Source organism: Doryrhamphus excisus, chromosome 5, assembly GCF_030265055.1.
Source record: "Doryrhamphus excisus isolate RoL2022-K1 chromosome 5, RoL_Dexc_1.0, whole genome shotgun sequence".
In the NCBI taxonomy this organism is placed as follows: Eukaryota; Metazoa; Chordata; class Actinopteri; order Syngnathiformes; family Syngnathidae; genus Doryrhamphus; species Doryrhamphus excisus.
In genome coordinates this window covers 6,138,330-6,152,154 of record NC_080470.1, presented here as the reverse complement: position 1 = coordinate 6,152,154, position 13,825 = coordinate 6,138,330, and the positions used below count along the sequence as shown (strand labels likewise).

General features: G+C 40.5%; 1 protein-coding gene across 1 annotated transcript in view; it reads left to right on the top strand.

The window, feature by feature from the left end:
• The first annotated feature begins 241 nt into the window (after positions 1 to 241).
• The window catches only part of LOC131129242 (ephrin type-B receptor 1-like), a 69,332-nt gene continuing 55,748 nt past the window's right edge, over positions 242 to 13,825 (top strand). Inside the window, exon 1 of the mRNA XM_058072551.1 lies at positions 242 to 452. Within this exon, the coding sequence (XP_057928534.1) occupies positions 359 to 452 (94 nt within the window). The 5' untranslated portion in view covers positions 242 to 358. The remainder of the gene's footprint in view (positions 453 to 13,825) is intronic.

Here is a 13,825-nt window from a genome sequence, read left to right as displayed (position 1 = left end):
TTTCTGTTCACAGACGTCATTGTCATTTGTTGCTGTTTTGACTATTAGCCACTAGGTGTCGCCTTCCCGAAAGACAACCCATGCAGGACCTGTCCGTTGAGCATTGAATGTGCATCAGGCGTCAAATAGCAGGTGATTGGTTAATGATCCTCCACCCTCTCTTCTAATTGGTCAGAAAGGTGTGGAGAGGCGGTAATGAGAGGAGAGGGAGAAGCGAAGTGTGAACCAGTACTGTGTTTTGTTTCTGAGGCCGGTCTGCTTGCTGCTGGGTCCCACAATCACAATGGGGGATGTGAGTGTTTGACAGTGGAATCCTGACTTGTGTTTCAGTGGGATTTGGTTTTGTGTCAGCCGGATAATGGATGCGGACAAACGGACGCTGACTGTGACCATGCTGACCACTTTAACTGCGGTTCTTCTGTACGCGACCACTTCCGTGTGTGCAGTGGAAGGTAAGATTACAAGAACATCTCTGTAATCAATTACTGGTTTAAATGACAATAACATGTTCTTCATATAAGATACGTAAGTCATAACATGATTCCATCATTATGTATAACAGTGCAAAATGAAAGTGAAGTTGTTTCACTAAAAAATATTTCCAATAAGTTGTCTTTTGGCGAGGACTTAGCATAATTACAAATTGTACCTGGAAATTGAGGAAATGCTAATACTTCCTTTCTTTGCATTGTGATTTTTTCCATTCAGTCCAACGGAAAGTCCAATGTACGTACATGTGGGTGTTGTTAGGTTGTGTATTTATTTAAAATGTCTGATTATGTAGTGAATACATTTGAACACATATTATGGAAAACCTGACTTTTTAATTGTTTGTATACACATATCAATTTGGGTCACTGGGGTGTATTTCCAGCCATCTGCTACTTGAGATTTTTTTGCCCTAATGCAGAGCATAACAGGGCTAATTTACATAAGACCGCCCTCACAATGAGTTTCACTGCCAATGGTGTGGAAGAGCCTCTGTTTTCTTTTCCCGTGTTGGCTACACAGATGCACTACCAGCCAAATGTAAGTATAGCTGCAGTGTTTTGGATGCTTAGATAGATACACTTCACTTATGGAAGAGTGTGATTTGGAACATAGTCTCATTGTCTCTGTGCTACTCCCTCGCTTGTTCTCGAGTCAAGTCCGAGTCAGATTTGGAGTCATTGATGTCAAAGTCCCGGTCAAGTTTCAAGTCGTCATCAAAGTCATCAAATTTGTGAATAATCCACACATCTGCAGTATATAAGTCTGATTTATGGATTCTGGGAATAAACCTTTATATATATACTGTATATCAGCGGTCTCAAACATGCGGCCCTCGGGCCAAATGTGGCCCGCAGGACACTAGTTTGAGGCCCCTGCCTTGACTTGCCCGCGCAAGTTTGATATGGATGCTGTATGGTATCATGTACCCAGAAAAAATTATTACGTTTGATTAATGTTCATGTTAAAGGTTAAATAACTGTTAATAGTTATCCTCCCTATCCGTGTGGAAGTGGTAAGTTTTTGGCTATTTAAGTTTAAAGGAAATAACTTGAAGGCTACCGTTTAGGTCGCTAGCTCTCTAGTTTGCGAGTTAGCATGTGTCTCAAGACCCTGCAGTTGCGCAATATGTTGTAAATAAAAAGAGTATAAATGTGACTATAGTCGTGTTTTGTCATGTCTACAGGGCTCTAATAATGCTTTGTTCATTTTAATCTGAAAAAATAATTTGTCTACCCACCAACTATATGTGGTTTCTTAAGTTTTTATTATTTGCCGTTTTATTATTATTATTATTATTATAATTATTTATTACTGATTGATTGATTTTCTTTATTCTTCATTCATTCATTCATTTTCTACCGCTTTTCCTCACGAGGGTCGCGGGGGTGCTGGAGCCTATCCCAGCTGTCTTCGGGCGTAAGGCGGGGTACACCCTGGACTGGTCGCCAGCCAATCACAGGGCACATATAGACAAACAACCATTCACACTCACATTCATACCCATGGACAATTTGGAGTCGGCAATTAACCTAGCATGTTTTTGGAATGTGGGAGGAAACCGGAGTACCCGGAGAAAACCCACGCATGCACGGGAAGAACATGCAAACTCCACACAGAGATGCCCGAGGGTGGGATTGAACCCTGGTCTCCTAGCTGTGAGGTCTGCGCGCTAACCCCTAGACCACCGTGCCGCCCTTTCTTTATTCTTGATTTGTTTATTTATTTTTCATCTTATTTTGTGTAGAAAAATAAAAAGTAAGATATTTGAGAACAGTGGAATGTTTTATCAGAGCTTTTCTTTTAGAAAATTGGAACCAAAGCGAAGTTTTTAAAAAAAGTTTGTTTTTAATAAATGTGTTTTTTTTTTTTTTTTGAAAACCTGATGCGGCCCAGTCTCACCCAGATCCGAGCTCCAGTGGCCCCCAGTGTTGCAGTTACAGATTTGTTTGTTTTGATAAACTGCATTATACAGTACATACCCTCCAACATAACTTAGAGTATTTGTCCTTCTCAAATGCCACCATCTGCAGTAGAACCCTGTCCCTTTAACTTTGATTCCTTCAACTCCGTCTTCTCCATCCCTCCAAAGTCTTAATGTTGCCTGCACCACTCTTCAAACATCTCTTCTACTGTACTTTATTGGCACTTTTCGATCATGGTCAAACCTGACTGTGCAGACTCCCCCAGTTTCTCCTCCTGCTTGTATTGCTGTTGTCTTATATAGAAGTGTGGGATTTGTTCATTGCAGTGGTGTTCTAATGGCGTGCGTAATGACAGACTCCGCAGCAGGGCTACCCCATTAGGAGAGATGTAAATGTGTTGCAGGGCAGGTTTATTTTCGTTAAACAGAGCATTGGGCTTATGTGTGTGGGAGAGACGGCTACAGATGGATAGGTGCCGTGTAGGTGGTGGCTTCTTCTGGCCATTTCATGTTAAGTAGCTGCCTAATAAAGTCAGGTTTTGTAACTGAATGTTAGTATGAAATAGACCCACTGATGTGTACCTGTAATAAGACGCTACTATAGAATAATAGTAAGGATAAATAAGTAACGATAAATGAGCGACAATATCACCGAGCCTCAGGTTTAGATCTCAGGATGTGCACCTCTGCCTCAAAATATGTCACTTTACCAAAGATGATTCATTACAAGCTGCAGGGCAGAAATAATAGGTCTGCACATTGTTAAGCTCCCAGTAAATTATTTCATTCGCCTTTTAACAAGGCAAGACTGTGAACTGGAGGATCTTCTCTAGGGCCTTGTTAAAAATGATTTATTTGGAGCTGAACAATTTTTAGCTGACTTTCGGTCAGGATTTTTGGGACTGATCACAGATTAGTTAGTGTCCAGTGTATGGGTGTCCAAACTTTATCCACAATAGATGCAGGGGCACGTGTATTTTTAAAACTTTGTAAAAGCCTTAATAAAGTTTAACATTAGGGGTGTATGATAATTATCAGGCCCATATGAGTGAATTATGGCACCCGACCAATTAATCTACTTGTATGATAGCCGTCCATCTATCCGTCTTGTAAGCTGTATATCCTCACTAGATCAGGGGATCTCATCCATTGTCGTCGATTGTTGCCAGCTTGTAGCCCTTTGAGGCTCTTTTGTGATTAAGAGATATATAAATAAATTTGACTGGGCTTGACTTTAATTGGCTTGTCTTGGCTTGGCTTGTCTTGACTTGGCTTGACTGGACCTGACTTGACCTGAGTTGACTTGACCGGCTGACTTCACTGGACCTGAGTTGACTTGAATTGACCTGACCTGATCTGGCCTGACCTGATTTGTCTTGAATTGATTTGACTGGAGCTGACTTGACTTGTCTTGACTTGACCTGCGTTGAGTTGACTTGGCTTGAGTGGACCTGACTTGACCTGAGTTGACTTGACCTGCTGACTTGACTGGACCTGAGTTGAGTTGACTTGACTTGGCCTTAGTTGTCTTGACTTGACCTGAGTGGACCTGACTTGACCGGCTGACTTGACTTGACCTGAGTTGACTTGACCGGCTGACTTGACTTGACCTGAGTTGACTTGACCGGCTGACTTGACTGGACCGGAGTTGAGTTGAGTTGAGTTGACTTGGCCTGACCTGACTTGTCTTGTCTTGACTTGACTGGACCTGAGTTGACTTGACTTGGCTTGACCGGCTGACGTGCCCAAAGGATAGGCTGGGACTGGTCTCTAACAAATAGTAGACAAACAACCATTCACACTCACGTTCACACCTATGGACAATTTGCCAATTAACCTAGCATGCATGCTTTCGGAATGTGGGAGGAAATTGGAATACCAGGAGAAAACCACGCATGCACAGGGAGAACATGCAAACTCCACACAGAAATATCCAACTGGATTTTGAACAGCTCTGATCACCGTTAATTCAATAAAGAGCTCTAATGAGGTGACATTACTCATATTGTGAAGATGAGCAAATCAAGTGTTCCTTTTTTCTCCTGCCTGTGATGTTAACTGTTTACTTAATTGTAAACAGACTTTCACATTCACAGACATTTATGTGGGCCACATTTATTTCCTCTATTGATTTTCTTCTTGAATTTCCTACTCATGTATGTTGACATCTGGTCTTTTCCCCAAGCCATTTCACATGATAATGGTCTCCTGAATGGATTCCGTCCCTTCTTTCACTACATTTGGCAATTTTGTGGATAAAACTGGAACATTTATCCTCTTTCTTGAGATTCATTCATTATGATTCGTGTTTGTCCTGTTGGAAGTAACACTGGCAGCCTCACAGAGAAACCAGATTGTTGGTTCTGTTCCAAAAATGAGAACAGGTGTCCTCTCAGATTTGATGAGACTGTGTTGCTGGAAGGTCCTAAGCAAAGTTATTTTCTCTGTTTTAAAAATGTGTTGCTTTTTATTTGTGACAAATGGGGGGTGTCTGTAAAGGCTGTTGCTTTGGGAACTTGAGGGTTGTAGGTTCAAGACTTGCTCCTGATTACTAATGTGTCAGTTGCTGGAGAGAGGCCAGTTTGCTTCCTGAACAACCCCCCATCTGCTCTGCGCTCGTCACAGCCCCCTCACTGTGACATCTTTCCTCTGAGTATAAAATACATTTCCCCTCAGGGATCACTGATGTATAATTAAAAATGTGTGAAAGACACATTGCCGGTGAATAGTATTTACTTATTTCATAGTGGAATAAGTGTGCTCATGTCTTTAATTGCTTTCCTTAAAGGGGACCTGTTATGCTTTTTCCACTTTTCTGACCTATAAATGTAGTTAAAATGTTGTATTCTCGTGTTAAACGATGCCAAAGTTTCAGAAAATTAGGTTTGCCGGTTCAGAAGTGAGCCCTGAAATAAGTTTGGCATGGCTCAAAACGCTCTGTTTCAAAAGGCATGTTAAAACTCCCCCTTTGTGATGTCACAGAGTGGATGACTTCCTTATATGGTTCATAGTTAGGAAGCACTTTGTGCGTGTGACCAATTACATCAGAGTGGGCATGCCCGGAGGCGGAATAGCTGGAATAGTTGCAGATTCTGCAAAATCTAAATTTCTGTGTGGGTTATTGTGTGTAGCTGCTCTATAGAAGGCCACAACTCAATACAAAGGGTCGGAAAATGAGTCTGAAAAAAATAATTTGCTGGATAATAATTGTCGTACATATTGCTGATAAACAGTATTATTTTCAACAATATTTAGAGATTTTTTTTTCAGTAATACAATGATAATATATGGTATATTATGGCATATAAATAGCGATTTTTACTGTAATTTTTTTTAACACAAACATAATCGACACACTTTTATAATTTGTATTTGTGTGTATTAAATAAAAACAAATTAACGGAAAATCGAAATCAAGCTAAAAGATACCATACATGTGTGAATAGTTAATGTTCATCACACTTTCGTGATATTATGAGCAATGAGGGGGTACATTCAAAGACATTCGTGTTGTGGAAGTTTGGGGAGGGGGGGATTTCCTCCAAATGCACTTGTTGTTTTTATTTGTCTTGCATAAAAAAACAATATGAACGTTATGATTGTCGGAGTGTCCATGAATGCACTTCGCAGTCTTGTATTGACAATTGGGAATGTTGATCCGAGGATGAGGCCTTTTCACGGGTTGGAGCGGGTTAGAGTTGCATATACATGTACGGTGTTGGAATTGCTATTTTTCTGTGTTTATTTAACAAATAAAATGTATTTTGGACATTTTTCCGAAGGTACTTATCCATACATGCTTTTTCTATCAAGCTGTACTTGTGATTGGTAATAAACACTGTAATAAAGCAATGATATCCTGAGGGGAACTTAGCTCCATATTGTGATACGTAGCCGCACGACACATGCATGCTGCTCCTACATACTGCATACTGTGCAGCTCGCTTTGCCAGCTCATGTTTTAAAGATGCCGTTTCTATATTCATGTGGCGACACGTTATCAATGTGACAGACAGATAGTTGAACCGGGGAAAAGTGGTAGCTTGAAAGATCCTTCACACGAGCCCTGAGGCTTTTATTCCACCGAGTCCCCGTCCTGTGTTTTCTGAGGCCAAACCTGTATTAAATATGTATTTACTCTCAACATTTTGAGTAAATATGTTTGTCTTCTACCTTCAGGTACTTAAGACCCTGAGGGACTGTTTACTTTTTGCTTACGTACTTGAAGTGCTTTGCTTTAGTGTGGCATCGAACTGGGAATCAACATTTGTCAACTCCAGACTTCTTTTTGCTACTTTTATGACGTGTTTCCTATAAGACATATCCAATGTTAACTCGGAAGGGATTTCGGAGTTCTAGTTGTGTGAAAATATTTTCTTAACAATGAATCTTCACATCTTAGCTGTGATTTTTCACACAACTCAACAACTTTTTCATGGCACTGTACAACTGATGATTCATGTCGGTTATTGCACATTTTCAGAAATTAAATCACCAACTTATTTCCCTGTAGTTATATGTACGGTATATGACATTTGGTGATGGTTTTGATATTTATAGTGATACATTATCTGTGATTGCAGTCAGATTGAAGTGCTTTTTAAGTGTGATCACCGAGTAAAAACGAACAGGTATCCGTTTAAGAATGCAGACATGGTACTTTTACATAAGACTGTGCCCTCCGAGTGCATGGGCCTCAATTTTAAATAATAATAATAATAATACATTTTATTTGTATAGCGCTTTTCAAAATACTCAGACACTTTACAGAAGAATGGAGTTGAATAAAAGCAAGTAAACAGAGTAGAAGACACACCAAAATACAACATTCATTCATTCTTTCATTTTCTACCGCTTTTTCCTCTGAAGGGTCGCGGGGGTGCTGGAGCCTATCCCAGCTGTCTTCGGGTGAGAGGCGGGGTACACCCTGGACTGGTCGCCAGCCAATCACAGGGCACATATAGACAAACAACCATTCACATTCATACCTATGGACAATTTGAAGTCGCCAATTAGCCTAGCATGTTTTTGGAATGTGGGAGGAAACCGGAGTACCTGGAGAAAACCCACGCATGCACGGGGAGAACATGCAAACTCCACACAGAGATGGCCGAGGGTGGAATTGAACCCTGGTGTCCTAGCTGTGAGGTCTGCGCGCTAACCACTAGACCGCCGTGCCGCCCCCAAAATACAACATTCATTCGTTAATACACACTTAAAACATGAGTAAAAGCGAGGCGGGGCACAGCAGTCAGATATAAAAAGTTAGATATTAAAAACAGATTTAAAGAGGTGGGTTTTTAGTTGTTTTTTGAAACTGGGAAGGTCAGGGCAAGCACAGAGTGAATGGGGCAAAGAGTTCCAGAAGGTGGGGGCAAGTTGTAAATATTCAAGTTGGTTCAAAGTCTGCATGACAATGTCTTATTCATTTGTTATTGGTGCATGTTTTTGTTTTTTTGAACAAAGGATTAAACAGATAGGTGTGGCCTTTTTGGTGGATCACTTAAGCACTTGTGGCCTCTATCTGGGTGCTATTGCAGTGCAGGAGTAGAGTCTAGAATGGGCTGTTTATATTGGAACATTTATATCTGAGATTTTAGAGGCCATATAGCACACTTAAAATATTTTGAGGGTCAGGGTTTTAATTTGAGCTTCATGGGAATTCCTACAAATTTTCAGGAGAAGAGAAAGTTTGACCCTCTAATATCACTGTTCTTCTTTGTTTGTGCACATCAATCAGCCAAAGTGAGCAGAACAAGCCCGATTTGATGTGTTGATGTATTATACAGCAGAATTATGGTCATATTAGCACAGTCTAAAATAGCAGACATGAAAAAGTGGTCTGGTTGTACCCCGCCTCTCGCCTGAAGTCAGCTGGGATAGGCTCCAGCACACCCCAGCTACGCTAATGAGGATATGCGGCATAGAAAAAGGATGGATGGCAAAACATCCCTCCATCCTGTGCATTTCCATCATTGCATCCATTCATGGCTGTGGTTCAGGGCGCACAAAAAAAAAAAACGTGAATCTTGATTTTCTTGCTTAGAACTGAGATTGTGGCTGGGACATTTTTTTTACATGCGCACATGAACACACCACGTACCAAGAGCTCACTTCACTCACGCAGCTGAGGTCCCCGCCAAGGTCCCTGTTATCGACTCACTCTGAGAACATGCAGAACATGCAAACTCCACACAGAAATTGTCGAGGGTGGAATTGAACTCGGGTCTCCTATCTGTGAAGCCTGCGCGCTAACCACTCTCTGCCGTGCAGCCATGACATATTGTTCATTCATTCATTCATTTTCAACCGCTTATCCTCACGAGGGTCGCGGGGGTGCTGGAGCCTTGCCAGCTGTTTTCGGGTGAGAGGCGGGGTACACCCTGGACAGGTCGCCAGCTAATCACAGGGCACATATAGTCAAACAACCATTCACACTCACATTCATACCTATGGGCAATTTGGAGTGGCCAATTAATGTGGGAGGAAACCGGAGTACCCGGAGAAAACCCACGCATGCACGGGGAGAACATGCAAACTCCCAAACACAGAGATAGCCGAGGGTGGAATTGAACTCGGGTTTTCTAGCTGTGAAGCCTGCACACTAACCACTCACCCGCCGTGCAACCATGACATATTGTCATGAATGATAATTTTAAACATCATCAACTTCAACTAGCTTCTATTTAACTGCAACTCCGGCCCCTGAAAGTTTTTTTAGCAAGCCATTATGATTTTGTAACCTCAATACACATTCATTTTACCTTCATTAGAGACATTTTGCCACAGTCAGTGTTTCCCCCACACAGCGGACACTGCTGACATGTTTAAAGAAGCTGACATTGATTTAAGCTGCAAAGAGAAACAGGAGGCTTGTACATTGTAAAAACACTTCCCCCACTTTAACTCCTCAAGTTATTTGCATAACAAAACAGTCCAAATAGATTATATTTTCCTGATATGAAACTAAAATTGATACCAGAACAAAGCCCCGCTGGGCATGAAAAAGAATGAAAGAAACCTTTTGTTTATTGCAGAATATTCTCTCTTTTGTTTAATTCTTGCCCATTATTCTGTCACTTCAACTAATTTGCAGCTCAAAGAGTCCCATCAATACCTCACTATGTTAGACAGAAAGCAATGGCTTACTCCTTGTCCTCTTCTGGACTCCATATTGATTCCGTTTTTCAACATGCAAGGTAAGCGATAGCATCAGTTGCCCTTTGTTCCTGGCAATGGCAAAATAATTGCCATGCTTTACCCTCAAAACAAACCCAAATTGGTGTTTACTCCAAACCTTTCTCTGGCGTCCTACTAACTGGTTAACATTTTTTTTAATGCATTTCACTTTCAAATGCTAATTTTGGTCAAAATAGCAGAATCCTTTTTGCCGGAGGTGCGATAATTATTGTATTTGTATGCTAGTTTTCACTGTCTGTCCATTGTACAACCCATCCCATAATATACGATAATTTGACCCCTCCAAACGGGTAAATAAAGTAGAAAATAAGACATATTAGACATAAATATGGACTAATATGGACTGTCCAGTCTACTTCCTTCGTATTCAGAATCCAACACATATGGCTGTATGTTAAAAGCGGACATTTTAAAAAGAAAAATCGCTGTTTATTATCTACTTCTTTATCGTTTATCAACTCCTATAAAGTTGGGTTCAGCAGCTATCCGGAAGTCCTCCTGAGCACTAGGGAGTGTGACCAACCTCAGTGGAGTGGGCATGCCTGGAGGCGGATTGTGGGTGGAATAAATGAAAACAGACCTTTTTGCAGGAGGCACGGATTCCAAGAAATACAGCTGGAATAAGTGCAGATCTACAAAGGTTTCTGTGCTGGTTATTGTGTGAAGCTGCTTTATAGTAGTCCACAACTCAATACAAAGGGCCAAAAAATGAGTTTTTTCTTTTGTGAGAGGCAGAAAGAGGTGATGATGCAACTGCATGCTAACAGAGGTCAATGTTAGGCCATATAAATGGCAGCTCGGCATGGATCTTTTGATATTTTTATATTTTCCTGAAACTAGCTTACGTATGTCCTACTGCTATTTATTAAAGAACAGAGAAAGGTAAAAACAACCCTTTTTTCTGATGAAAACAAGAGTCTAAACTTTCTTTTGGTCAGCTACATCATGTTTATATTGCAATAGAACATAATATTCCGTGTGACCTGAATAATCAGTCAAAATTGTCTACAATCAAACTAACCAAAATGTCTAGAATTGAATAAGTTAATAGAAACCATATCTTCGGGATACGATGGGTGGTAAATCACAAATATATAGTCACACACTATGTTGCACATGAGATCTTTATAACGCAATAAAGGATTCACAATAATGGCCCGTTATTTATTTCCTTCTGAGTGGGTCCATTGCCAACCTCTTTAGAACTTCTGTTTTGGGCATATGGTCTCACAGAGAGCCATGCTGGATCATGATGCCAGTGTCAACAAAAGAAAAATGGAATCGAGGACTAAATGAGTGAGACAGTACACATAAAATATTTAAAAGTGATGCAAAAAGCATGCATATGGTGTGCGCTATGTAAATAGAATCCAATGGAACAGTAAACCTATTTTAGAATTGTTATTTTAGGACAGATGTGCGACTAATTTGCGCTGTCCCCCTTTTCTTGTTTGCACAAAGTTAAAAAAAAAAAAAGTACAATGGAAAACAAAAGCAGAGCAACACAGTCAGGGGAGTCAGACTAGAACATTTGATTTTGACAGTTCCTCTCAGCATAAAAGTTAGAATGGCAAGTTTTCATCATAAGCAGCAGAAGAAAATAGGTTAGGGAGGAAGTGACAGTCAACATTTAATGTATCATATTGCCTCAAATATAAGGCGGCTTTTCTTTCTTAAGAAAAGGTCATCAGCCTACTACAGCCTATTATTAGTCAAAAAATATTGAAAGACAGGTTATATTTAGTATTCTGGTCACTAGTCATCAGTATTGTCATGAGGCATGGTGTTAGATTACCCTTCACACTGCATGGAGACTGGCTACCGGAAAAAAGTTCTCCTATAATTCAGTGTGGAAGTGGTAATTTTTTTTTTTGCTTCTTTGTCCTTCTTTGCCACTTTCTTGTCTTTTCTTAGCTTTGGAATACGTCAATTGGAGAGGCTAACTAGCTAGCTCGGTAGCTTGCAATACTAATGGCCGCCATCTGTCATGTCCCTGCAGTGATACTGTAGTCTGTGCATTATGACATATAGCAAGGAATGAGGGACGACTGTATGTATTCGACCAAAAGAAAATACTTCTCAGCTATGTTATATAAGTCAAAAAGCGTATTATTAGTATGCTCTTTTTTTCCCGAAAACGCGCCATGAGCCTCGAAAACTCACTATACTCCATCAAGTGTTTGTTCTGTATTATATTAAAGCTTCTTAACGTGCTACTCCCACAAGATTGGATTTGTGGCACAGAATATTAATATACGACTCGTAATATTATGATGTTATTGTTGTAAAATTATGACTTTTTTTGATAGATTACAACTTTTTATTTTCAACATTTTGACAGGGCCACACTTTAGACACCCCTGGTTTGTACTATACACATAAACCCATGAGCCAATGCCTTTCACTTGCTGCCAGTGTACCTGTCCGAAGTTCATACAAATGCTATTTTACTAAGGGGACAAATACTTTCCAGTGGTGGATCACGTCGGGAATAATGACAATATATTTCTGAAAGAAGGCTCTGCCTTACACTATAGATGAAAAGCAAATTTTCCCTATGACAGTGTTGCCAAAAAATGATATCAAAGCAGGAGTAATGCAGGCTACGGTGTTGCTTTTGAACAGCATCACTACACTTACAGGAGTGGCATACATAACAAAAGCGGTGACAGAAAGTGACAGAAATATGGTAGGTAGAAAAAAACGCTGGGTAAATCATAAGAAGGCTGTCAGCGTTGAATAAATGTGTTACCAAAATAGTCCATTGTTAAAACTAAAAAAAAAAAAAATACAGGTAGAAGAGGACTTTGGTGAAATGTGACAATATAGCAACAACATGAGCTTTATAAAAAATTGTGTTGATTCATTTTGGTTTCACCTGGCAAGTTTAAGAGGAAGCATAAATATATGTTTTTAGGTTCTTGAAAGATAATTCAAACAAGGACAAACCACACATTTCTAGCTTTGCAGTCCATCTAGAATAGCTTGTTCACATTGTTAAAAATCCATCATTACCCCTCCTATTTCCAAACTAGGTCAACACTAAGAAGAAAGTTGGCTTATCCAGCAGTGTTCGCCAAGTGCGCTGTAGAAATGTTCTATTTTTATATGCAGGGTGTTTCTGTTTCTGTTCACTAGTCTGAGTTTTCCTCCCTAATTTGCTTGTGTGATGGGTTCAATACTGTTTTCTCAGGTTGGGATGCATTGCACACTCTGGACCATGTTTTGTTCTGCTGAAAACTTATCTTTTGACATAAACAAAAAGCTAAATGTACATTTACGGTGTGCGTGGCCTCCCTTTTAGCCATACTTGCAGCTCCTGCAATAGTACAGTATGTCGCCCTGCAGTGTATCTGGCTCCGCATTGACATGACCAAGCTTCATACTGTGCAAGCATGTGTGTCCCTGCGTGCCGTGTTGCACCCTCTGGGATGAGCATAGTGTCTCATTGAGCTACCGGATGCCACCAAGACTGGTGTCGGTGGAACATCTGTCAACAGATTGACCCTCTGATAGATAGAGGCTGTCAGGGGCGATGCAGAAGATGCATGGTGGCATGTGTGGAGTTGTTATCTCTCTCATTTGGTGTTTATTCATGTCCGTCCTCCTCTATCTGTCTCTAGGGAGACGAGCAGAGACCCACGCTGACACGTGATAAACAGATCAATGACTAATGTCTGCCTTTATAGAATACAAAGAGGATTATGAGAAACCTATTTTTGAAGTATTTATCATTTGTATTTTCCCTGCAGGGCTTATGTTAGTCGCCCACAATGGCTGTGAACTTATATGCACATTTATATGTGCATAATATTCAAAGTGAAATGTTTCAAGAATGTAATTCTTCATTTCTTAAAAATGTAAATGACTATCTTGTCATGTCAAGGGTGTACCTACCTTCTCACCCGAAGTCGGCTGGGATAGACTTCAGCATACCCCAGGGACTCTGATGAGGATAAGTGGTATAGAAAATGTATGGATGGACATCCTTCAAAAAGACCAGCCATAATTTCATTCATTCATTTTCTACCGCTTATCCTCACGAGGGTCGCTGAGGTGCTGGAGCCTATCCCAGGGCGAGAGGCGGGGTAGACCTTGGACTGGTCGCCAGCCAATCACAGGTCACATATAGACAAACGACCATTCACACTCACATTCATACCTATGGACAATTTGGAGTCGCCAATTAACCTAGCATGTTTTTGGATCGCA